Source organism: Castanea sativa, chromosome 7, assembly GCF_040712315.1.
Source record: "Castanea sativa cultivar Marrone di Chiusa Pesio chromosome 7, ASM4071231v1".
NCBI lineage: Eukaryota > Viridiplantae > Streptophyta > Magnoliopsida > Fagales > Fagaceae > Castanea > Castanea sativa.
This window is the reverse complement of record NC_134019.1, coordinates 43,871,494-43,897,486: the sequence shown is the minus strand read 5'-3', so window position 1 is coordinate 43,897,486 and position 25,993 is coordinate 43,871,494. Positions and strand designations below refer to the sequence as shown.

Below are 25,993 nucleotides of genomic sequence, written 5' to 3'. Positions count from 1 at the left end.
AACTTAGAGGACTAAAATAACAAAATGCAAATTTAAAAGACTGAAATGAAAAGTTGTGAAACTTAAAGGGTGAGTTTTGCATTTTAACCTTAAATTAATTAATAAGCATATATAATACCTAAAGAGACAGTATATTACTTGGATTTATTATATAGAATATGCTCTCTCCATTGATGTAATTCTTTTTAGTTTCATTTTAATGAAATTTCAGTTTCTTATCAAGAAGAAAAAAGAGATGAACCAATAGAAAGGCCATAAACAACTTTTTATAGAGAGATAAAATATAGTTTAATTAGAATTTATTTAAAGAATACAAGTTTCAGAATTCATATTCAGATTTTGTTTAGTGTTTATTTGCTTTTAAGTCAATAGAATTTGTGATACTAAGGTTGTGTTTGGCATTGGCTTAAAAAGTCAGTTTTTTTTTACTATTAAGCTTATTTTTGCTACTATTCATGGGTCTGATTGTACTTTTTGATACAATTCATGAGTACCATTGTACTATTTCAGCTACTTTTTAATTTTATTTACAGTACTTTTAGCAAAAGATTAACCTTTCTGCCTATTTTACTTGGGACTTACTAACGTGTGCTTTTAGGGCATATATTACTAAACCATTTTAGAAAATTTTTTTATGAAATAACGAAAGAAGTAATTTACTGTTTTGATAATTTTTTCAATATTCCATAAAAACTTTCCCAAAATTGATGATTAATGTGTGTCTTAAAGGCACGCATTAACCAAACCATTTTTTTTTTACCTTTTCAAAAGTTTGAGTATTTTTTTTCCAATTTAGATTGCGTGGTCTCCTCTACACAGTCTTGGAATCTTAGATTTATGAGAGTTTTAAAGTTTTTTTTTTTTTTGGTGGTAAACTGGATGCAGAGTTTTAAAGTTAACCCTTGGAAAGTCTCCCCATAGCCTTTTTTTTTTCTTACTTTTTGATTGGGTCATGAGAACTATATTACCTTTATTTTATTTTGTTAATTTTCTGAAAAATTAGTAATTAGAAAGAAAAAAAAATTGTAGGAAGTAGACCATTAGAAAAGAATTCAAAGAGATAAATTTGGGGTCTTGAGTTCCGAATATTAACTCTTTATATATAATGGTCCACTTCCTATCCAAATTATTTATAATTAAAAAAAAAATCTCTATAGATCACTTAAAAAAAACCTTTATAGTAATTGTAGGGACACAATTTTCAGACCAAGCCCAAAATATAAGGGATCTTGGCTCAGTAAACCCAGTACAATAAATTTGTAGAGAGTGAGTCAAAGAACTAGGCTTTAGTGCATGAATAACAGTTAATATGATTTTGGATGATGAGCCAACAAGAATTAAACCCGGTTTGTGCAAGAAAGTTTGTCCTCGGCACAGTCCGAGGAGCTCTGTTCTAATATATATTGGATGAAAATGGTTACAGGAGTTGTTGAGATTGCTATAGTGTTTTCTCTTCTCCTTTTTTCATCCCCTTTTCATGAAGGGCCTCTTCCATTATATAGTTCCTTTTGGATGATCTTAATTCTACACTTGTTGATCCTTTGAGCCACCATTTGAGTGCTTGTTCGATCAGACACTCTTTCTGGTCTTCTGTGAGTTGTGGTTGCCAAGGTAGCACTGTTTAGGGGTATTTTCCATATAAATGCGGTCAGAAAGTTAGCTGCAGGGCATTCAATGCGGTGTAGCAGCTTTCCCTTAGATATTTTTGAGCCCTTATCCCTCTTGTGTGTTCATGATGCTCGTCCCTATCATTAGAACTTCTTGGAAGGTCACTTTGATCATTAGGATCTATATCTGATCTGCGTTTAGCATATCCGAGGAGATATTCCTTCTCGGACTCGGACTACTCACGATCTCGGCCAAAATCCCATGCTCTCGGTCGAAGCCCAAGACCCCACAATAGCCCCTCAAAACTCCGGTTTTTTCTTCTTATCCGAGGAAAAAAGTTGGGTTTTGAATTCTTAAGAGTTAATTATGCTTTGATCCTTTGATTTACACTCGAGGGAGTGCCGTTTCACGCGCCCCATATTTGTACTGTAAATTGCTCCTTTTAGAGCTACCAATCTAAGGATTTGGTTATAATCTTGGGTCTGTTTTGACACTTAGTGAGAAACAAATAGATATCATGGAATGTTAATTCCCCAAAGTATGTGGTCCGATGAGCCATGCATAGCTAAGGTTCCGTTTGAACACTTTGAAACTTGTCATGGAGTGTTAACTTTCCCACATCATCTGGTCCGAGGACCGAGGCATAATTGAGTTATAGTTTAAACACTTGAAGAGAGATGTCATGGAGTGTTAACTTTCCCACATCATCTGGTCTGAGGACCGAGGCATGATTGAGTTATAGTTTAAACACTTGAAGAGAGATGTCATGGAGTGTTAACTTTCCCACATCATCTGGTCTGAGGACCGAGGCATGATACTTTGAGAGTTGTTATGGAGTGTTAACTTCCCTAAAGCAGGAGGTCCGAGGACCCGCATAGCTAAGGTTCTGTTTAACCACTTCTAAAGATGCCAGTGTGTGTTAATTTTCCCAAAGCAGGAGATCTGAGGACCCGACATAGCTAAGTTTTTTGTTTAACCACTTCCAAAGATGTGTTAATTTCCCCAAAGCAGGAGGTCTGAGGACCCGGTATAGCTAAGGTTCTGTTTAACCACTTCTAAAGATGCCAGTATGTGTTAATTTCCCCAAAGCAGGAGGTCCGAGGACTCGACATAGCTAAGGTTTTGTTTAACCACTTCTAAAGATGCCAGTGTGTGTTAATTTCTCCAAAGCAGGAGGTCCAAGGACCCGGCATAGCTAAGGTTCTGTTTAACACTTCTAAAGATGCTAGTGTGTGTTAATTTCCTCAAAGCAGGAGGTCTGAGGACCCGACATAGCTAAGGTTTTGTTTAACCACTTCCAAAGATGTGTTAATTTCCCCAAAGCAGGAGGTCTGAGGACCCAGCATAGCTAAGGTTTTGTTTAACCACTTCTAAAGATGCCAGTATGCGTTAATTTCCCCAAAGAAGGAAGTCCGAGGACCCGACATAGCTAAGGTTTTGTTTAACCACTTCTAAAGATGCTAGTGTGTGTTAATTTCCCCAAAGCAGGAAGTCCGAGGACCCGGCATAGCTAAGGTTTTGTTTAACCACTTCCAAAGATGTGTAATTTCCCTAAAGCAGGAGGTCTGAAGACCCGGCATAGCTAAGGTTCTGTTTAACCACTTCAACAGATTAGAAGATATCAATATATACCTTCGAGAACTAGCCCCGTCGCAGAGCCCCTTTGAATTGCTCATGTGTTGCTGCCACTTCCTCTAATGGAGGTTCAGCGAACTCGGCCACCGGATTCGCGAGGACCTGACCCTTGACAGAGGTACGAGGCATGTACTTGATGTCAGAAGCCCCTAGAACTATGCCCCATTCAGCAATCCTCCCTGTATAATTAGCACTTCGTAGTATAGACCTGAGCGGAAGCTAAGTTAGGACAACAACTGTGTGTGCCTCATGTAGTGACTTGCTCACATAGTAAACTGGTCACCATAATGGCTTTCCCCAGGGACTCTTGCTGATGGGGGCCTTATCCTACCATATTTAACCGTTGCACTCACTATCACACAAGCTCTTCCCACAGACGGCGCCAATTGTAGGGATACGATTTTCAGACCAAGCCCAAAATATAAGGGATCTTGGCCCAGTGAACCCAGTACAATAAATTTGTAGAGAGTGAGTCAAAGAACTAGGCTTTAGTGCATGGATAACAGTTAATATGGTTTTGGATGATGAGCCAACAAGAATTAAACCCAGTTTGTGCAAGAAAGTTTGTCCTCAGTACAGTCCGAGGAGTTCTGTTCTAATATATATTGGATGACAATGGTTACAGGAGTTGTTGAGATTGCTACAGTGCTTTCTCTTATCCTTTTTTCATCTCCTTTTCATGAAGGGCCTCTTCCATTATATAGTTCTTTTTGGATGATCTTAATCCTACACTTGTTGATCCTTTGAGCCACCACTTGAGTGCTTGTCCCATCAGACACCCTTTCTGGCCTTCTGTGAGTTGTGGTTGCCGAGGTAGCATTGTTCAGGTGTCTTTTCCACATAAATGCGGTCAGAAAGTTAGCTGTAGGGCATTCAATGCGGTGTACCAATTTTCCCTTAGATATTTTTGAGTCCTTATCCCTCTTGTATGTTCATGATGCTCGTCCTTATCATTAGAACTTCTTGGAAGGTCACTTTGATCATTAGGATCTATATCTGATCTGCGTTTAGCTTATCCGAGGAGATATTCCTCCTCGAACTCGGACTACTCACGATCTCGGCCAAAACCCCATGCTCTCGGCCGAAGCCCAAGACCCCATAGTAATTTTTTTAATTAAAAAAAAGGCCTTAGCCCCACGCCACCTGCCTTATCGGCTATATTGGGGGCACCCTCTAAACTTGGAAGGCTTATATATGCTTGGGTCCAACAATTAATATATAATTATATATGAATCACTTATTCTGATTGTTGCTACCTAATATGGAATTCAAATTCAACTACTTCATGGGTTTCTCAAAAAAAAAAAAAAAACTACTTCATGGGTCCGTCACAATGGTCGCTCCACTCACCCGTTTTTTTCACCCAAAAAAAAAAAAAAATCAACCACTCAACCAAGCACAATGTACTACAAAAAGGAAAAAAAAAAAAAAAATATATATATATATATATATATATATATATATATAAAATACAAATTTGAAAAATCTAAACAATAAAATCAATGTCCACTTCCACATGTTAAAGCTTTTTTTTTTTTTAAAGAGAGTTTTAAGTTATGATATTTGCTCTTAATGATAACTCTTTATCATCAGAGTAAGGTATCAATCGATTTTTGATATAGGCGGATATTGAATCTCAAATCACTTATTTAATAATAAGAGATTTTACCAGTTAAACTAATTGGAACCCACTAAAGCTGAACGGATAATCATGTGAAATAGCGCCTGTAATGTTTTTTTTTTTTTTTGTATTCATTTTAAATATCTTAAAAATATCTTGTTGGCAAAATATGTAAAATCACTTTATTTTGCAAGTATAATAGCTAATTGTGATAAAATTCTATTATTATGATAAGACTTTTTTTTTTTTTTCACTAAGCGTTTAAACCCACCGGCCACCACTATCAAACTCCAATAACATAAACATGATATAGAACAAAATTACTGCAATAAGGACAATGCCATTTATAATTATATTTGATACTAATTACCCATGAATAATAAAAAAAGGGAGACGTAAAATATTTCTTTTATCAAGAATAAATATAAAATAATGAGTTAATGCATAATTTCAATCGGAATAAGGATCTTTTTGAGTTGTCCTTGCACATGAGTTTCCTTGAAGCTATATCGACAATAGAAAAATAATATAAAATGAATATTGTATAATAATTGAGAAAAAAATGGTTCTCTATAATTTATAGAACAAAATTTACTACAATAAGAAAATTAGTTATAAATAATTGTAGGGACACGATTTTCAGACCAAGCCCAAAAATGTAAGGGATCTTGGTCCAGTGAACCCAGTTCAATAAATTTGTAGAGAATGGGTCAAAGAGCTAGACTTTAATGCATGGATAACAGTTAATATGGTTTTGGATGATGAGCCAACAAGAATTGAACCCAGTTTGTGCGAGAAAGTTTGTCCTCGGCACATTTTGAGGAGCTCTGTTCTAGTATATATTGGATGACAAAGGTTACAGGAGTTGTTGAGATTGCTACAGTGCTTTTTCTTCCCCTTTTTCCTTCTTATTTTTCATGAAGGGCCTCCTCCATTATGTAGTTCATTTTGGATCATCTTAATCCTACATTTGTTGATCTTTTGAGCCACCATTTGAGTGCTTGTCCCATTAGACACCCTTTTTGGCCTTCTGTGAGTTGTGGTTGCCGAGGTAGCATTGTTCAGGAGTCTTTTCCACATAAATGGGGTTAGAAAGTTAGCTGCAAGGCATTCAATGCGGTGTAGCAGCTTTCCCTTAGATATTTTTGAGTCATTTTCCCTCTTGTACGTTCATGATGCTCGTTCCTATCACTAGAACTTCCTGGAAGGTCACTTTGATCATTAGGATCTATACCCGATCTGCGTTTAGCTTATCCGAGGAGACATTCCTCCTCGGACTCGGACTACTCACGATCTCGGCCAAAGCCCTACGCTCTCGGCCGAAGCCCAAGACCCTACAATAATTTTTTGATTAGCCTCAAGCAAGAATTAAAAAATTATGTAGTTCAATTGCCACCGATGATTCTTTATTTAGAGCATTTAGTGTCTGTCAGGGTCCTTTTTTGGATGGTACCCCAGGCCCAAGTTGAAACAAGGATCTTGGGCCCTTTACTTGTTGTTTGGTGGACTGGGCTTGGTTCACCGCAGCTAAATGAGGGCTAATTATGAACCAAGTTGTGCGCAAGTCCATAAATCTCCTTAAGGCAAAAATGCGATTCCTCCTAAGTAATAAAATACCATTATAAGTGTTTTAATGTCATAAAATGACCATTTACTCTTACAAAATAAGTAAAATAAGTATTCTTAATATTCACAATAAGAAGGAGATTGAAATAGAGTATTTGAGACTTATCTTTTATTGTATAAATATTTAGAAAAATTTCCTTCACTTGGTACCCCAGGCGTATTGTCGTGGTACCCCGAACGTGATGTCGTGGTTCCCAGGGATATTAGGCCTGTAAGAACCCAGAATACTAATTCTCTGATCTATACGATTTTTCTCCATGCTTATTATGCAATGAAGTTTTTATTTCCTTTCCCTTTACTTCTATAGATCCTGCATAAAAATATACTGCACAATACACATATCTTCAAATAATTGTTAGTTTCTTAAGTTAGGATATACAATTTAATACATAAACATATATATATATATATAAATGAATTTCATGAGATTGATTCAGCCACGAGGATCCTGGCCCCAATTCTCACAGACTTAGTGCTTTTGCACAAAACTTGTAGGATTTGGAACTCAAGTCCAAGTGGCTTTACTTGGGAATTGCCTTCCAAGATAGTTAGGTGAGGAGGATTTTTGTGGGAGAGAGTGATATCTGATGTGTGCATGTTTTTGGCTTATGTTTCTTTGGAGGTTAAATGATATTTCGAATAATCTCAAGGATATGGGATAAATTCCTACTCCTTGGCTCTCTCTTTTTGTTTATTTCCTTCTCTTCCTTGCTGGGCTTTTAAGGCTCTAAGAATATGTGTTTTAAACCTCTGAACTTTTCCCCTAAATACCCATTTGTCTCCCATCTGAATCCACCCTTTTCTTCTATGCTTTGTGTTTCTTTTATAGCAGAGCTGGTCTGGGACTTCGGGGGAGGACGTGCCAGGTTTCTTGGGTAAAACTACGTCCTCTGTGACTTGAAAAGGTGCATTGGGTAGAAGTTTAGCTTATTTAGGCAATTATAACTCAAAAAGGGCATTTGACTTTAGCTATAAATGCAAGATTCCTTCTGGGAAAGTAAAAGGAATGGGTGGGTTGCTCAGTGTATTGTCACAACTTTGTTGAAAATGACATAGCAGACGTGGTCTAGGACCCCGGGGGACGACGTGCCAAGTTTGCTGGGTAAAACTACGTCCTCTGTGACCTAAAAAAATGCATTGGGCAGAGGTTTAACTTATTTAGGCAATTATAACTCAAAAGGGGCATTTGGCTTTAGCTATAAATGAAAGATTCTTTCTTGGAAAGTTAAATGGAATGAGTGGGCTGCTTGGTGTACTGTGACAGCTTTGTTGAAAATGACAATTGAGAGGAAATTGTGGGTAGGTGTCATGCACATAGAGGAACTGAGTTTTCCATTAGTTCATGCATTCCAAGCAAATATATGAACCAAGAGAGTTTCGGGATCCTCCTTTCACCAGAAATTACTCCCCTACCTACCAAACCATTCCTCCCTTACTATTCACTCGGGTTCCTACGGGCTTGGATCATGGGTTACAAAGATAATACCTGGTTTTTTGCTATATTTTTAATGGCTTGTTTTTTTGCTAGAGATCTGAACAAACATAAGGCCTTGATGTTGATTTTTCTTGCTGCATATCCTCTAGCCTGACCGAGATCCTTGCTGCATGTCCTCTGGTTTGACCGAGATCCTTGTCCGAGATCCTCTTCTTTTTTTTCTTTATTATAATTATTATTATTATTATTATTATTATTATTATTATTATTATTATTTCTTTCTTTTTTCTTCTTTTTGGGATTTTGAGCATTCATGGTCCTTCTTAGCTTCATGAATTGGACTTTCTTTGTTAAGACCCATGGTCTTTTCTTACTTTTCATGGAATGAGCTTTCTTTATGAAATTTTAGCTCTCAACCGTGTTTGATTTAATTTCAATTGAAAGATGGCTAATCTAACATTGGGGTGGACCTCATGATTCTTCCAAAAATGTTGTTAAGAAGAAACTTAATTTTCTTAGGGATAAATTAATTACTATACTAGCTCATGAAAAATGTTGCTAAAGGCCAATAGCAATTAGGTAAAATTAGATTTCGTGAAAAATATTGTCATAGAATTGAAAGTGTTCACCACATAAAGGCAAAAAGATAATGCTTTTAAATTTTATTATGCACTTGACATAACGTCAGACACTCTAAACTTTTGTTCAAATTGAACATTGCCTCAAAAAGCTTCTTTATATTTCGACATGGGGTCTATTGGTTGTTTTTCAATCAACATTATGATTTAAATTTTTTATTTTTATTTTATTGAAATCATGAATACGAATAACAAATTGAATAAAAAAAACTAGGTAGATAAAGCGGGGTAAGGATCCACGTACGAAAGGAACTTTTTTATATATAAAAAATCACAACTATATCCTTCTCAAAAAAAAAAAAAAATCGCAATTATATGATATAAAATAGCCTTTGAAACTTTTCTTTGGGCCCAAAGATCATAGTCGAGAATCTTTATTTACAACAATTGTAACATGTGGATTATATTTAGAATAAATCAAAACGTAAAACATGATTTTCTCACTCTATAAATTAGGGTTACAACTCAATTACAAGTTCACAAATGCAATACAGCTTTAATTAGTTTTTCTCACTAAAACTATGGATCTAAAGGTCTTCTTCAGTCTCCTCCTTCTAATACCCTTCTTCTATCTTTACTTCAAACGCATTTTCTCTAAAAATCCACCACTCCCACCAGGTCCATTTGCATGGCCTATTGTAGGGAACTTTTTCCAAATGGGAAGGCAGCTCCATTCCATACTAGCCAACTTAGCTAGAATCCATGGCCCCCTCATGTCTCTACGGTTTGGCAACCAAATTACTATCATTGCATCATCGCCAGATGCAGCAAGAGAAGTTCTTAAGACCCATGACCGAGATTTGTCAGGCCGGTACATCGGAAACGCTGTGCCACTCATAAACCCAAAACTCAACATTGCATTTGGAGCTTCCCCTGAGTGCAGCGATTATTGGAGGGGCCTAAGGGTTATTTGTAAAACTGACCTTTTTTCAGCCAAAGTATTGGAATCTCAAAACCACATAAGAGAGAAGAAGGTGAGTGAGTTGGTAGGTTTCTTGGGTTCTAAGGAGGGTGAGGTAGTGAATCTAGGGGATACAGTCTATGTTACTTTTACTAATATTTTGAGTAATGCAATATTTTCAGTAGACTTTTTTGACTTTGTGGGAAAGGGTATTGGTAAAGAGTTGAGGAAGCTTATTGTTGAAATAGTAGAATTAGGAATGATTCCAGATTTATCAGATTTTTATCCAATATTAACTGGATTGGATTTTCAAGGTATACAAAAGAAACGTGATAAAATAGTTAAAAATTTTATTACCATTTGGGATGATATTATCAAAGAAAGACGGAAACAAGAGAGAGGTCAGAGAGATTTCTTGGATGCTTTGATTAAAGAAGGGTTTACAAATGATCAGATCAGCCAATTGATTTTGGTACTCTCTCTCAACCCTAAGTTCGCTTTGTTAGTGAAATTTAGAAAGTATGTCATATGTATTTTCATAAATTTAAATTTGATAAAAAAATAATCATCTTTATTTCTCCATGTATAGGATCTACTTATTGCTGGCACTGATTCCAGCAGTATGGTAACTGAATGGGCAATGGCAGAATTGATGAGAAACCAGGATGTCTTGCACAAACTACGTGACGAACTTAAACGTGAAATTGGAACAGAAATGGTGAAAGAATCCCATCTGGCCCATCTTCCTTACCTAGAAGCTTGTGTCAAAGAGACACTAAGATTATACCCTCCAGGACCATTACTCCTTCCTCGCCGTGCCTTAAAAACATGTCAAGTAATGGGCTATACAATTCCTAAAGACTCCAAAATTCTGGTTAACATGTGGGCAATAGGCCGAGATCCTTCAATTTTTAATGATCCATTGAGGTTCAAACCTGAGAGGTTTCTTGACTCATGTTTGGACTTTAAGGGAACCAATTTTGCCTATACGCCTTTTGGAGCTGGAAGGAGAGTTTGTCCTGGACAACCTTTGGCTACTAAGCAAGTTCCACTTATTTTGGCAACATTAGTCCACTCATTTGACTGGTTTCTTCCAGGTAGTATGAAATCAACTGAACTAGACATGAATGATCATTTCGCCATAACACTGAAAAAGAAGCAACCCCTACAACTTATTCTTAAAGGAAGAAAATAGTTGTGTACCGTTTCTTGTGTATTATAAGTTTTTAAGATTATGTTTTGTGTGTCATTTCTTGTGTGCTATTGTATTATAGCTGTTACCATTAAACTAAACTGTTGTGTATTATTTCTTGTGCAATACTAGTTGTAAGGTATCGGTCTTGTAATAATTATTTTCCATGTTAAGTAAAAATTTAAATGCCCAACTCAACCATTGTTTTTTGTTTTGGCGTAAATGCATTTTTGGTTCCTATATTTTGACATTTTTTCATTTTAGTCCCTACATTTTAATTTTACCACTTTTAGTCCCTAATTCAATTAACGCGTTTCATTTTGGTCCTTTTCATCAGTCAACCGACGGAAATAGCTGACGTGGCAAACAGAGTTTACTGTTGAGCTGACATAGCCAATGAAATAATATTTAAAAATGCCACGTCAGGATAAAATAATAATTAAAAAAGACACGTCATCATCCACTAATCTTTTGATTTAAAAAAAAAATAATTTATCAATTTAAACAAAAAAAATGAAAAAAAAAAAAATTAGAACCTAGAATACACTAACCCCACAAACCTAGACACAGCACAATGCAAAAGGAAAGTCTCACGAACCATACCTCTCCGATCAAACGCCCAATCTGAATTCCTCTCATTTCCGATGGCCAACGTGTCGGTGGCTGCTAAGTGGCAACTTCTCGGCGACCGTTATTACCGGAAATCGGAACTCTACCACTCGATGCAGTGGAGGCACATCGATCTTAGCCGCAACAAAGTTGCCTGTGCCCTATTCGGCGGTCCGGTCGCTCTCATCTGCGACGATTCCAAGATCGTCTAGCTCTACTTCGATTCACGCTTCGAAAGCTCTGCCTCTTCTACTCCGCCTCTAAAAGCAGCTAAACTCTCCGGCGAACCATGTCACTAACTCTTCGCACACCAAGCCAGCAAAGAAAACTCAAGTCGAGATCTGCATTGCCGACCAGTCAAACAAAGAGAACATCCTCCACCATCTGACTCAGATCGAATCTCTGGACGCGTTGCTCGCGGAGGAGTTGAGTGCAATGAGGAAGAAGATGGAGAGGCTGAGGTCGGACAAGAAGAAGATGCTGAGAGAAAGGGACTTGATGTTGGAGATGAAGATGAAGATGAAGGAGGTCGAAGAGAGAGGAGAGATTCAGAAGAGCCTCGAAATCGAGCTCGATAGATTGTACAGATTGAAGTAACTCCAATCTCAATCTGTGGTAACCCACTCACTATTCAAATTTTGATTTCTTTTTTTTTTTTTTGTGTTTTGAATTCGTTTAATTTTTGAGATATTTTGTTTAATTTTTTGATATTTTGTTAACTGAGTTTACGGGTTTGATTTGCTGAGAATTTGGTGTTGATTGTATTAGAATTCGGGAAAGAACATGAAGAATTTGATGATCTTGATTTGTGGTAGATCTGATGGTGCTGGGTTTGATGATCTCTGAGGTGTTGAATTTCAGTTTTTTCTTCTTGTTTTCATTTATGTCCTAGTGATTTGGGTTTGTTCTTGGGTTGCTGGGTTTGTGTTCTTGTGATGAGTTTGAGTTCTTGGTTGCTGGGTTTGATTTGGGAAGAATATGATAAACAAGTTGTAAAATGAAGAATAATCTGAAAAAGACGAAGAACAATCTTAATTCCTGTGAATTTTAGTTTTTAATTTTATTATTTAGTTAAAATTAATAAATTAATTTTTTAAATTTATATTCTGATGTGTCATGGGTGATGTTGCATTTTTATAATATTTTAATTCCTCCGGTTGCCACGTCAGTTATTTCCGTCGGTTGACTGACAGAAAGGACCAAAATAGAACGCGTTAATTGAATTAGGGACTAAAAGTGGTAAAATTAAAATGTAGGGGCTAAAATGAAAAAACGTCAAAATGTAGGGACTAAAAGTGCATTTACGCCTTTTGTTTTTTATAATATGGTTTTGTTGCCCTTTGTTCTCTCTCTCTCTCTCTCTCTCTCTCTCTCTCTCTCTCTCTCTCTCTCTCTCTCTCTCTCTCTCTCTCTCTCTCTCTCTCTCTCTCTCTCTCCTTTTAGTAGTCTTTACCTTAACTTGTGTAAGTGAGACTAGAAGACAGCACAAGGAAAATCAGTTTCTCTACAAAGGGATGATCAGTTATTGTTACGAGACTAGTTTAGAGCATCTCCAGCAGACTCTAGAATGATTGAGTTGTAGCCGTTGTGATTGTTAAGTAAAATTGAATATTATAATGGGCGTGTTGAATTTTTTATTCGCATTAATTCTTTTGCTAATGAAAAGTAGGTTATTAGGCCAAAAGAGCCGCTCTTCATTAACAAACAAATTTTTGCTAATAAACAGTGAATTAGAGAGACTGTTGGAACAAGTTTTTGTAGGTTTACCTTCCAAATTTTGGGTTTAGAGAGCTTGTTGGAGATGCTCTCTAAACCCATTATTATCAAAGTATTCGTACTTAATTAGTATCAAAGTACTTAGAGCATACTCGAATTTTGCCCGAGAGCAAGGCTACTTGACTTCAATTTGCAAAGCCACTATAACATTTTCTGTGTTCCTTCTACAGTATTACCAGGAGGTGCTGAATTTGCATTTCTGAAGCATGCAGTTCGATTGATTCAAAATAATCTCGATCTATCAAAAACTTAGTTGTTCAATCGGTCGACTTGCTATCAAAAAACTAAAGCTTGAACTTGTTATGCAGAAACCTGAGTAGCAGTCTTGAATTTAAAGATAAACTTTCTAAGACAAATTACAGGATACTTTTGCTCACGATCTACCAACCTAAACTCTATTTATATTCACATCAAACACAATTTAGAAAACTAAAAGAAACGAAAATCCCAACAACAAAAGCTTTGAGTAATTGAACTAAATTCTTTATAAAAAGCAAACTTAAATACCATTACACAAAGATTCATCCCCATCGGATTTTTTTTTTTTTTGGTTACATTGAGGAGGGGAGGAGGATGACTACAAACCAGAGAGCTGTGGCGTAGAGGACAATGTCTAGTGCTGATAACATAAAAGCCACGCCAATAATCCTGCAAAAATATTCAACCCTAGGCTTGTGTTGGATCAACATAGAACCCATGGAGCCCAAAAATGCGCAGAGGGCAGAGATTAGAAATATGCGATAGAGCGTCGGACGGTCTTTGAACAAGACTGGAACTAGTCTTCCTTCGACGTTTTCCTGTGGAAGAACCATAAAAGTTGCAACTACCATGGTGGAGATGCAAGCGATTAAACGTCCAACATCCTTTGAACGGAGAGCACTTTCTTGAGGAAATTGTTCCCAAGAATTTGATTTCATCTCGGTGTTCGTCTTGACGAATTTCATCTCGGTGTTTTGCATCTTATAGAAAGAAAACGTTTGACTAGAGTTGTAGAGATTCTAGGTTAACCTAGAGTTGTAGAGATTCTAGAAAACTCCTCCAGGCCAGGAGCTGTGTCAATTTTAAAGTAAAGGATCCCATATTTGATCCAACGGCTTCAAATTCATCTCAGCAGCCACTTTTGACTATGACACTTGGCGACTAATATGTAATGTGTACTAACCTCATTGCACGCGTATAGATGAGGTTTTTTATTTTAGCAAAAAAAAAAAAAAATTTGGTGTTTTTTTTTATGAGAGATGTTACGTCTATAATATTTTTACAACAAATCACAGGTGATTAGTTGTTATTGGTTTAAATTTGAATTTAATACAAAGATTACTTTTTTACTCCAAAAATAACAACGGGTAACAACCTTCCATTTAAGATTTGTTGTAAAAATGTTGTAGACATATCATTTCTCTTATTTTATATATATAATTTTTATTTTAAGAATTTAATTTATAAGTGTTTTTTTTTTTATAAAATGAATCTAATTTATAAGTGGATAAAACAATTTGAAAATTTACAGGAGAGTAGTTCTACTTTTTAGGCAATGTTTTAGTGAGAGTTAGAATTGCATTTTTACTGAATTGTCTTTTAGTTTTGTCTCTACTTAAATATAGAGGTGTAAGGAAATTTTTGAACTGAAAAATGAGAAATCCAAACAGGAGAAGTCCCTTAAATAATAGTATAAATACTAGCATGCTTTTTTTGTAGCAATTAAAAAAAAAAACTGTCTTTTCTAGGTTTAGTGGTCCTATTTTATAGCCAAAAAAAAAAAAAAAAACTTGTGTCTTTATTTTTTATATATAATTTTTATTTTGAAAATCTAATTGATAAGTGGATAAACCAATTTAAAAATCAACAGGACAGTGGCTTTATTTTTTAGGCAACGTTTTAGTGAAAATTAGAGTTATATTTTTACCAGATTGTCATTTAGTTTTATCTCTACTTAAACGTAGGAATGTAGGGCTATTTTTGAACAAAAAATTGAGGAATCCAAACAGGAGAAATCCTTTAAATAATAGTATAGATAAGCAATCTAAAACTAATTATTCAATGATCAACCTAGTAATCTTCTCTTCCCCCACTTCCCCCCCCCCCCCAAAAAAAACCCTAGTAATCTTCTCTAATTCTCTCTAATGCCCTTGGATGCTATCTTGTATATATGGCTCTCCCAAACCCCAATAATATTCTCAAACCTACCTTTTGGTATACACTGGAATAAGTTATTGACTCTTTTGATAGTCCTTAGCTCGGCTTGGATGACTTCAATTACATTTTTCGAGTGTTGACAAGTAAGGTGACTAGGTTTTTGCTTCTTCATCTAATGGAGGCTTTGGAGGCCTTATGGAATTTAAACTCCAAAGACCTCATAGGTTCATATATAGCCATGGGATTCTAGGGAAGCCCCTCACCTGGTCCAATAATACACTATCCAAAACAAACATTACCCAAAATTCTAACAAATGGATTAGGAGATATTGCAATAATATACAATGTTAAACAGGTTTTCTACTTGACTACGTTAAGATATATAGTTGAAAGTTAATTTAAATAAAGAAAATTCGAGAATTTTTTAAAAATTTTAGTATGGAATATAATTGTTTTTGAGCCATGTTTTGTGCCTAGAAGGCTATGAAAAGCGTTCTCAATATGAGAGTCAATTATAACCTAAGAGCATTCACTTGTTTACGGAAAAATTACTTATTATTTTAGAATAATAATATACTCTTTTTTTTTGTAAACAATCCATACCAAAACATCCACATTTGATTATCTATTCTATATTCTAGTCCATTAATAATAATAAAAAAAAAAAATTTTCTTTATTTTTAATCATTTCTCTCTCTTCACACGCAATAACTAGCATCCTTCACACAAGAAATAATAAAAAATTATTGTGTATAAACTATAGTGTCTCCTAAAATTGGACAAGCACCGTAAAAAAAAAAATTCTTATTTTTGCATAATCGGTTCATTATTTGATGTGGGTGATTTTTAGATTTCATTAGCAATATTTTGGGTTTTATAATATTTGGATAAGCTTCTAGCATTTTGGTCTATTTAGTCCATTTTGGTCCATTCAGTCCTATTCCATCCATTTCGGTTGTATTAGTGCATTTGGTCCTATTTAGTCCATTAGGTTCTATTAAGCCACTTCGGTTCTATTCAGTCCATATTGGTCCTATTTGGTACATTTTGTTCACTTTGGTTCTATTCGGTCCACTTTGGCCTTATTCGGTCCACTTCAGTCTTATTCAATATGGTTTTATTTGGTCCACTTTGATCTTATTCGGTCCAATTCAGTACTATTTTATCCTCTTTGGTCCTATTTGGTCCATTAGATTCTATTAGGCTCACTTAGGTTCTATTCGGTCCAAATTGGTCCTATTCAGTCCATTCTGTCCACTTTGGTCATATTTAGTCCACTTTGGTTATATTCCGTTCACTTTCGTCTAATTCAGTCCAATTCAGTCCTATTTAGTCTATTCAGTCCACTTTTATTCTATTCGGTTCATTTTCATCCATGTTGGTCCATTCAGACTACTTCGGTCCAATTCGGTGCATTCAGTCTGGTAGTGTCCATGTGGTCTAATTTGGTCTAATTTCGGTCGATTCAATGCATTCAGTCCATTTTTGTACATTTACATAACGTAAAAAGACAAGTCTGAGTTGAGAACATCTATATATACCTCAAGCTTGTAATCTAAAATCTTGAGTATAGTATTTATTGTTGTTATGAAGGCTATGAATATACAAATGTAATCTTTAGGACAGTTACTTATTTGTTTTATCATCTTTGCTTATAAATGAATTGCATGTTTGATTATACTTTCAAGCAAAATAAATATATTTATATTTATAGTGACTATTTTATATATATATATGTGTGTGTGTGTGTGTGTGTATTTATTTATAGTGACTAGTGACTATTCGATGCCACCTACAAGATAGTGACTAGTATTAATATTTGTCAAGAGTATATAATATTTGTCAATAGTCTTGTAATTTAACTAATTTAAATCATATCATATACTATATAATAAAAGTTGGGCTTAGAAGCTGTGGTTACGCCAAGTGGCTTCACTAAATTGTAGAATTTTTTATTTTTTCTTAAAAATGATATAATTTTTCTTCTCCTATAATTTTTAAGTTGATAAAAATTATAATTTTTAAAAAAACCAGAAACATAGTACACGTTTATATGATTTTAATTTCTAATATAATTTCTAAGTTGATAAAAATCATAATTTGATTACAATCTAAATTCTATTTTATAAGAAAAAATCTTAATTAGAAAAAACTAGCAACATAATACGCGTTAGAGTTGAAAAAAGAAAATCTTAATTAAAAAAAAAAACCAGCAACACAATACATGTTTCTATGATATAAAAAAAATAGATATAACTACACTTAAAAGGAAAATAGCAAATAAAAAAAACATGTAATAATAATACTACATGTACAAAGAACCATAATTTTTATAAAAACCAGCAACATAGTAGACATTTATATGATTTTTACTTCTCTTGTAATTTCTAAGTTGATAAAAATCATAATTTGATAACAATCCAAATTCTTCGTCTAATCCTTTATAAAAAAAAATCTTAATTAAAAAAAGGTAATTTTTAAGTTGAGAAAAATCATAATTTAATTACAATCAAAATTTTATCTTAATTTGATTTCAATCTAAATTCTTTATCTAATCCTTTATAAAAAAAATTTACAAAAAAAAAAACTTGCAACATAGTACACATTTCAGTGGAAAAAAAAATCTCATGAAAAAAAAAGTTGAAAACAAAATCTTAATTATAAAAAAAACCCGCAACATAGTGCACGTTTATATGATTAAAAAAAAAATTGATATAACTACACTTAAAAAGAAAACAGCCAATAAAAAAAACATATAATAATACATGTAAAAAGAAAGCAGCTCTACAAATTAAGTTTGAGTCCAAGAGAAATTGAGTTGAACTAAAACTTTACTTCAACTCTACTAAATCTACTCTACTCTACTATTTAAGAATGCTAAAATCAATAAATAAAAAAACCAAAATTAAGTGAAGAACTACTAAAAGAAGGATTTGGCTTTTTCAGTGAGAAGATTCAGATTATCCAATTAAAAAAATCATTTATAATGTTTTTTTTTGAAGTATTTGTGTAATGTATGACCTTATCTTGACCGTACACGTAAGGATTCCCAACCAAGGCAATCAAATTCAAGGGCACGATGATCCGAGTATAAATTCGGTCCCAATTGAATTCAAATTCCCTCCCTCTCCTTCAACGGCAATATTTCTCTCTCTCTCTCTCTCTCTCTCTCTCTCTCTCTCTCTCCAGTTGAATTCAAACCCTGCACATTCTCTCTCATGCTGAGCTGAGCTGAGCTTCCATTTGCGAGAATTGAAAGGAGACCGTGCCTGATGATTCCTCTTCTGATTCCAGCATCAAGGTATTCCTTCTCGTAAACCTAAACCTAAACCCTAGGCCTTTTCACTTTTGGCTTTAGTTCCATTTTTTTTTCAATTACAGAGAGGATCTGGATTCTACGTATATGTGTTAGGTTACCGATTGGGAAAGCTGAATTTGGTGAATGTAAACTTATATTATAGTCAGCTTTGTTTTGTGGAAATGCTTGCACTAGAATATAGACTTTGAATTAGAAATCTGCACTAATTTCAGGAAGATCTTGTGACAAAATTTTAAAGTAAAGTTGATGATTCGCTATAAAATTAATGGACAAACCCTCATTTTTGACCCAGTTGCTGAAGTTCTCCTTCGATGTGATAGTTTTCATGTATACACATTGTATGCGCATAATATGGATACACATTGTATTTTGGTTGCTGTGACTTTGCTGTGATTTGGAGGAATGTTTGTGAACCTCTTCAAAATGTGGGGTTAGTCATAGAGAATTTGGTTCATTACCAAGCATTATTGGGTAAATGGTTGTGGAGATATGCTTTGGAGAGAGATTCTTTGTAGAGACAGATTGTTGAAATAAAATATGATACTAGGCCTGTCCACGAGTCGGGCCCGGTCGGTTTAGGGCCTGAACCGAACCTGACCCTGTTGGATCGGGTGACTGGGATTCGAACCGTATTCGACCAAATGTTCAAATACTGTACATGGACCATATGGGGTATGCCTTTGGAAAAGTATAAGGAAGGGGTGTGATACTTTTAATCGCTTTGTTAGCTTTAAGGTGGGATGGACATTCTATTAAATTCTTGCATGATTCTTTGGTTTGGGGGCCTTCCTTTATAGGAGAATTTCCCTGAGTTGTATGGCGTTGCACATAAATAAAGAGGCATCAGTGTTGGATCTAATTTCCTTCTCAGGGCATAGCTATCATATTTCATGCCCTTGTATGAATGTATGATCTTAAAGAATATTCTACATATATTAGGTTGTTAAGGCGTACTGCAATGGTTCAAGTTCATGACTTAGGGTAATGGGAGAAATGAATACAAACTTAATTGATTTGAGAAAATCAGCCTCCAAGAATTAAAAGGAAGAAATGAGAAAATAAGAGGAAGTGAATAAAGAACATTATGCCTGATTGCTTGGTTAACGTTTTACACTTTGAGCAAGTACTTATATAGGTTTAGTTGACCTTACAAATTAAGATTTATCCATCCTTGCCATTTCTTATAACTAATCTTGCAATTATTATATGTTACAACATTTAGGCCCATTACAGATACAATGTTGTGACAGACTATTTTCATAACTACTGTGATAAGTTGTTAAATCATAAATGTGAGATCTTTGAGGAAACCCTTGTACCTGTACAAGCAACTTCTTTCCCAAGAGGTTGCCAACTGCCTTTTCCCACTAAGCTCAGAAAGGTTCTTTACCCATTCAAAAGCTCTAGAGACAACCTTTTTTCACAAAATATATACAAATATTAAAGTGGCAAATTATTGATGGTAAAAAGTAAAGTGATGTTAGTGATCAGGCCAAACAAAAATCAATAAAAACCTCTCAACTCAATTTTTGTGAGAAATATTGTGAAAATTGTTCTGTTTATAGTGTTTCTCCTTCTGACACATGCATTTCACAAGATTGCCAACATTATGAAATAACAATTGCATCATGTATGTGATTTGGGAGATTCTCTTTTAGCTTAGAAGTGGAATAGGTTGGTGTCAACATTACCTGTCCAAGATACCAATACAAAATACAGACATCTATATGATGAGTTTTGTCATACCAAACTTTTTGTTCTTGCCCTACATTGTTGTATTTCTCTTACTAACATCAAGGAGAAACTGCTTTCTAAAAGGAACTAATTTTGGTTTTAAGAAATTTAGCGTGTAAAGCATGCATTGGCTATTGCTCGGCAGAAGTATCACCATAGACCCAAGTTTGATGTGTTCTAGGGTGATGATACTACCATAGACCAAGTATGTTTTTAGTTTTCAAATCTTTCCTAGACTCAGTTTTGTTTGCTATTAGAGGAGAGTCCAAGAAGCATTTTGTGAATGAACAAAAGAAAATCATAGCAAAACTAAGCATCCTTTTAGATGCTACGTTCTGTAAAAAGAATAATTAGCTCAGCTTTATTTCTTAACATATTCTTAAAAGAACTATTTTACCTAGAGCACATCAAGTTCCAAGAACAAATGTTGGTTTAGGTTTATGAACTTTATAACAGTAACATCTAATTCCAATGCAAAAAAACTTATGCCCATAATTTAGATAGAAATACTATTTTTACATCTATTATGTATGAAAAACAGAGCAACAATTTATGTCTTAATTTTAAGAAAGTAAATTGTTTTCATCCTTAAATTGAGTGTTCTCCAACCACAAAGATAACTATATAACTATATAAGAAAATTCAAGGATTAAGATAATCCTTGATCTCTTTAGTGGCAGCTTCTTTATAAAGCTTTGCCACTCAAAACTGCTTCTGCTAGCAGAAATATAACCACTAACCACCAGTGTAAAGGAAGCTAAAGAGACCAAGGATTTTTCCAATTAATTTTTATGAAGTCGCCCTGCTGTGGCAGTTGCCACTGCTGCCACTGTCTAGGCCACCACCGCTGCCTGAAGCACCGCCTAGGTCATCCATGGAGCAAACATTGGAGTTCTTTTTCTCCTCCCCTCTCTCTCTCTCTCTCTCTCTCTCTCTCTCTCTGTGTGTGGAAACATTCTAGTGATGAATGAGCCTGAGAAAAATAAGGTGCCATTAAATAGGTCAGTTGATGTGACCATTAACAAATTTTTAGTAATGACATGGCCAGTGGTATATTTTTCAACCATTAGATTTCTTATAAATCACTTATATATATAAAAAAAAAGCTGTATCTGTTAAGAATAAAAGTGCATCTTAGTTTTGTGGTTTTCATGGTTTCCTCAGCACATGAGACATTTCTTTGTGTTTGATATATCCTTTCAATGAAGTTTTACTATTTATCAAAAACAATAATAATACAGAAACTTTTCCTATCCTAAAATCACACAAGCATATGACAAATACTTCAAAAGGTCCCACTTCATTGCAACATTAACACCTACTAATGATATTAACTCAATTTTTTGTTTCTTCCACTGTTAATTATGATCAATCAGGATTCCACTGTTTTACACTTCTAAAAGGAAGCATTATTTAAGCTACTGCTAGTTGTTGGACTCGAGAACGTTTGACAACAATATTCTATCAGAAATAGTTATGGAACTAAACATTACTATGCAGACCAATTAGGCTAATGGGTTTTTGAATGGTCAACAGCGGAAGTACTGAAGAACAAAATTGCATAGCTATCTGAAATCCCCATTTGAACACATTTCGGAGTTGCTAACTACAATGGTATACTCTTAAATACATCTCGTTGCTACTTGTAACATTGATAGCCCCTACAATGTGTACAAAATTGCTGGATATTCTCAGCAATAATAACAAAATCTATACAAAATAAAGTAGACAGTACTCAATGAAAATTTTCCCAAACCTTAATACACATTGTTACCTACAATTACTTTCACCAAACACAGGCACAAACAGCTAAAACTATTAATATTTGCAACCTCCACATTCTCTCTAGTCCCTATTGATGTTAATTCAATTAACTGGTAATGCAGAAACTATATAAACACTGACTCAAAAAAAAAGAACCAAACAAAATGAGACTCAAAACAAAGCCAATATTGAACAAAATCAAGTAAATAAAAAAGTTAATCATTATTAAACTTTGTGTCCAAAATTCTAATTAATGACAGTCACTATTTGGCTGCTGAGAAAGCCTAGGAAAAGAAAGAAACATTGTAAAAAAAAAGTGAAGGTGATAATTTAAATTCCAAAATTGACTTAAGTTAGAATTATTAGAACAGGGCCAAGGATTAGCAAAAGGCAAACCTAAGTCTAGCATTCTCTGCTCAAGCTGTTAATTTGCTTATAAGAAATGCCCACTGAAAAGAGAAAAACAAAAGCAACAAGATTGACCTCAATTCAACACTTCGAACTATCATTCCTCAAATGCAATTTAACTAACTTCACCCATTCATATTGAGAGATTTCTTAAACTCAAGGATGGAAACAATTGCAACCTTAGTTTCAGCATCAAAGGTACAAGCTAAAGTTATATACAAATTATGCTATGCTAGCTAAAGTTAATTTTCACAATGATGGTGGCAAAACTAAAAGTGATATTACAGCTAAAGTTAATTTTCACAGTTACTTACCCCCATCAAGTAAAACCAAGCTCTCCATTGAATTAGTCGAGAAAGCCACCCAGGTAGCATCTTCAATGTCGAGAATGTTCTGATTTTGACTCTCAGGGTCAATCGAAACCAGCCCAGTGGCATTCTTAATGAGAAGTTCACCATTGTTAGTGCAGCCAAAGAAATTACCTGCCCAAACCCATTCCATTGGTATCACAAATTTTCTAGTCCAAGACTTGGCCACACTGTACTTCTCCATAACCCATATGTGGCATAAGTTTCTCACAAAAGGCTCATTGCCATCATCAAGAGCGAAAACAAAATCAGCTGGCAATCCCTTGTACGCTGCAAGTTCAGTGAAATTTGTAGTCTCTGAATCAAAGTGATTAGGAGGCATCATTATCTCATGGAAGCTCTCATCACTAATGTTAAAGGACAAAATGAAAGAATAGCCAATAGTATCAGCTAAGGCGTGCAGAGCCCCATTACAAAATGTAAAGGGACCCCAAACACAACAAATAGTCCCAAGTTTGGGTTCAGTCACTTCACACCCTCTTAAGGACTGCATTGATATTACAACCTTCCTCCACGAATCTGAACTTAACGTGTAAATCTCTGCTTCAGCTTCTGATTCATTGAATATCGCTTTACACACAATTCTCAGAATCTTGAAGTCGTTGTTCAGAGAATCATAAGCAAATCCAATAGCGGCTCTTTCATTATTCTTGCAATTAAAGCGAGTAGCTACAAGTTTCTTACACATTCTAATACTTGGGTTCCACAAATAAATAATGTGACTGATGAATCACAGGTTCGTCAGTTGTAGTGAGGTCGTCCAGACGGGACCAAAGGTCTGCTTGTGTCACGACGAAAGAAGAAATTCTCCAGAATGGTCATCGGTGTGGTGCCTGCCACAACGCCTCCGATGCCAAAGTTAGTACAAGGGAGTTTATAATAATAGACTATAAGAATGATTAGGGATATCTTGTAACTGTGTTCGTACATTCTGTTGGCAATGCGTGGGCTTTATATATGTTGTTCTAGATTCTAGCCGTTGTGGCAGTTATTGTGACTTTAATGCCTCTTTTAGTAACGCTTCTTGTTGAGTAATGGGGTTTTAATATGCCTTCAACGGTTTGTCCAGCTGGTTAACCGTCCGGGGTATTATTGGTGGCATTGAATAATCCTGATATCCTCGTCGGTGACGTTGATACTTGCTTAGGCTCGTCTCAGAGAGCGGTCTTGTCAGTCCCATCAAATACCTTAGTCTCGTCGGTAGTTGATCTCGTCAGTCCCATCAGATGCCTTAGTCTCGTCGGTAGTTGATTTCGTCAGTCCCATCAGATGCCCTTGGATTCTGTGGTTGTCATGATGTGCCATGACAACCATAGAAGATGAAAGGTTTTTTTAAACAAAATAATCTTTTGGCTACGTCAGTAGTGTACATCCGTCTAGGCGGAATCCGTCTAGGCGGAATCTTATCACAAAGCTTCGTCAGTAATGTACATCCGTCTAGGCGGAATCTTATTACTTACTTCGTCGGTAATGTACATTCGTCAAGGCGGAATCTTATTACCTAGCCATTTTCGATGATCTTTTGGCTTCGTCAGTAATGTACATCCGTTAAGGCGGAATCTTATTACCTAGCTATTTTCGACGATCTTTTGGCTTCGTCAGTAATGTACATCCGTCAAGGCGGAATCTTATTACCTAGCCATTTTTGATGATCTTTTGGCTTCGTCAGTAATGTACATTCGTCAAGGCAGAATCTTATTACCTAGCCATTTTTTATGATCTTTTGGCTTCGTCAGTAAGCCGACGATCTGGATGCTCCCTCTTTCGTCCTTTACGTTCGTCCTCCCTCTTTCCCCTTTCTTTTGTTTTCTCCATATCTTTATTGGCGGCTAGCGCATCCTCAGCATTCATGTACTTTTGCGCCTTTAAGAGTATTTCTACCATCGTCTTAGGTGGATTTTTTGCCAGCAAAATCACAAACTCTCTAGACTTCAGCCCTGCTATAAAGGTCGTCAACTGTACTTTGTCATCAGCGTCGTCCACTTCCAGGGTTTCTCGGGTAAAGCGTTTCACGAATGACCGCAAGGTTTCTTTCTCTCGTTGCTTAATAGTGAGTAGGTGGTCCGCTGGTCTCTTAGGACGTTGCCCTCCGACGAAATGGCGCAGAAAGGCGCAACTCAACTGTTCGAAGCTATCAATGGATGAGGTTGGCAACTTTATGAACCACTCTCTTGCAGCTCCCTTAAGTGTGGTAGGGAAGGAACGACACATTATTTCATCAGGGGGTTGTTGGAGGCCTAATGTCGTCTTGAAGGTATTAAGGTGATCCTGGGGGTCCTTAAGCCCGTCAAAAGGCTCAAGCTGAGGCAACTGAAACTTCGCTGGCACTGGTCGTTCCAAGACTGCCACGGTGAAAGGGGAATCTGTTGCCCTGATTAGGGATATCTTGTAACTGTGTTCGTACCTTCTGTTGACAATGCGTGGGCTTTATATATGTTGTTCTAGATTCTAGCCGTTGTGGCAGTTATTGTGACTTTAATGCCTCTTTTAGTAACGCTTCTTGCTGAGTAATGAGGTTTTAATATGCCTTCAACGGTTTGTCCAACTGGTTCTGTAACCGTCCAGGGTATTATTGGTGGCATTGAATGATCTTGATATCCTCGTCGGTGATGTGGATACTTGCTTAGGCTCGTCTCAAAGAGCAGTCTTGTCAGTCCCATTAGCTACCTTAGTCTCGTCGGTAGTTGATCTCGTTAGTCCCATCAGATGCCTTAGTCTCGTCGGTAGTTGATTTCGTCAGTCCCATCAGTGACAAAGTTCTTTCACACGACTAGCTAGGCAGAACAAGCCATTACAGAAACCAACAATCATGTACTTGTCAAAAAAAGAGGGGATTTCAAACCTAGAAACCTGGGTCAATGTGCGGTCGTTGTTGCAAACAACTGTACACAATTCTTTGGAAGATGATGAACCATCCTTATCCTCTGTAGTATATAGCAAATACCCACTGTGAGTGTTTGCGGATATTGATGATTTGGATTGGTTGAGGTTGAGCTTGAAGTGTTTGTTGATGAAAGTGGGGTCAGTGATGATGGAGTTCCAAGATTTCGAAACGCACCTGAATCGGGTTAAGGATTTTACAGGTAGCCGAGCCAGGATGTCTTCCCCGACGTCGTCTAAAACACGCTCACGCATTGTTGTAGTTTGAGGTTGGACACTTTTTTTTTTGAGGTTTGACACTTTTTGAGTGTGAAAAAGTGAAATGCAGGAAGGACGAGGAGGA

The 25,993-nt window shown here is 35.7% G+C and overlaps 1 protein-coding gene and 1 pseudogene across 1 annotated transcript; one reads left to right on the top strand and one right to left on the bottom strand.

Moving 5' to 3' along the window:
* The first annotated feature begins 9,060 nt into the window (after positions 1-9,060).
* On the top strand, positions 9,061-10,842 carry LOC142644659 (putative (S)-N-methylcoclaurine 3'-hydroxylase isozyme 2). The gene is made up of 2 exons (XM_075819234.1): positions 9,061-9,936; positions 10,054-10,842. The coding sequence occupies exons 1-2, from the start codon at positions 9,085-9,087 to the stop codon at positions 10,657-10,659; spliced, it is 1,458 nt and encodes a 485-aa protein (XP_075675349.1). The 5' UTR covers positions 9,061-9,084; the 3' UTR covers positions 10,660-10,842.
* Positions 10,843-20,745: 9,903 nt separating this feature from the next.
* Positions 20,746-25,967, bottom strand: LOC142642148 (F-box/kelch-repeat protein At3g23880-like; annotated as a pseudogene).
* Positions 25,968-25,993: the final 26 nt, after the last annotated feature.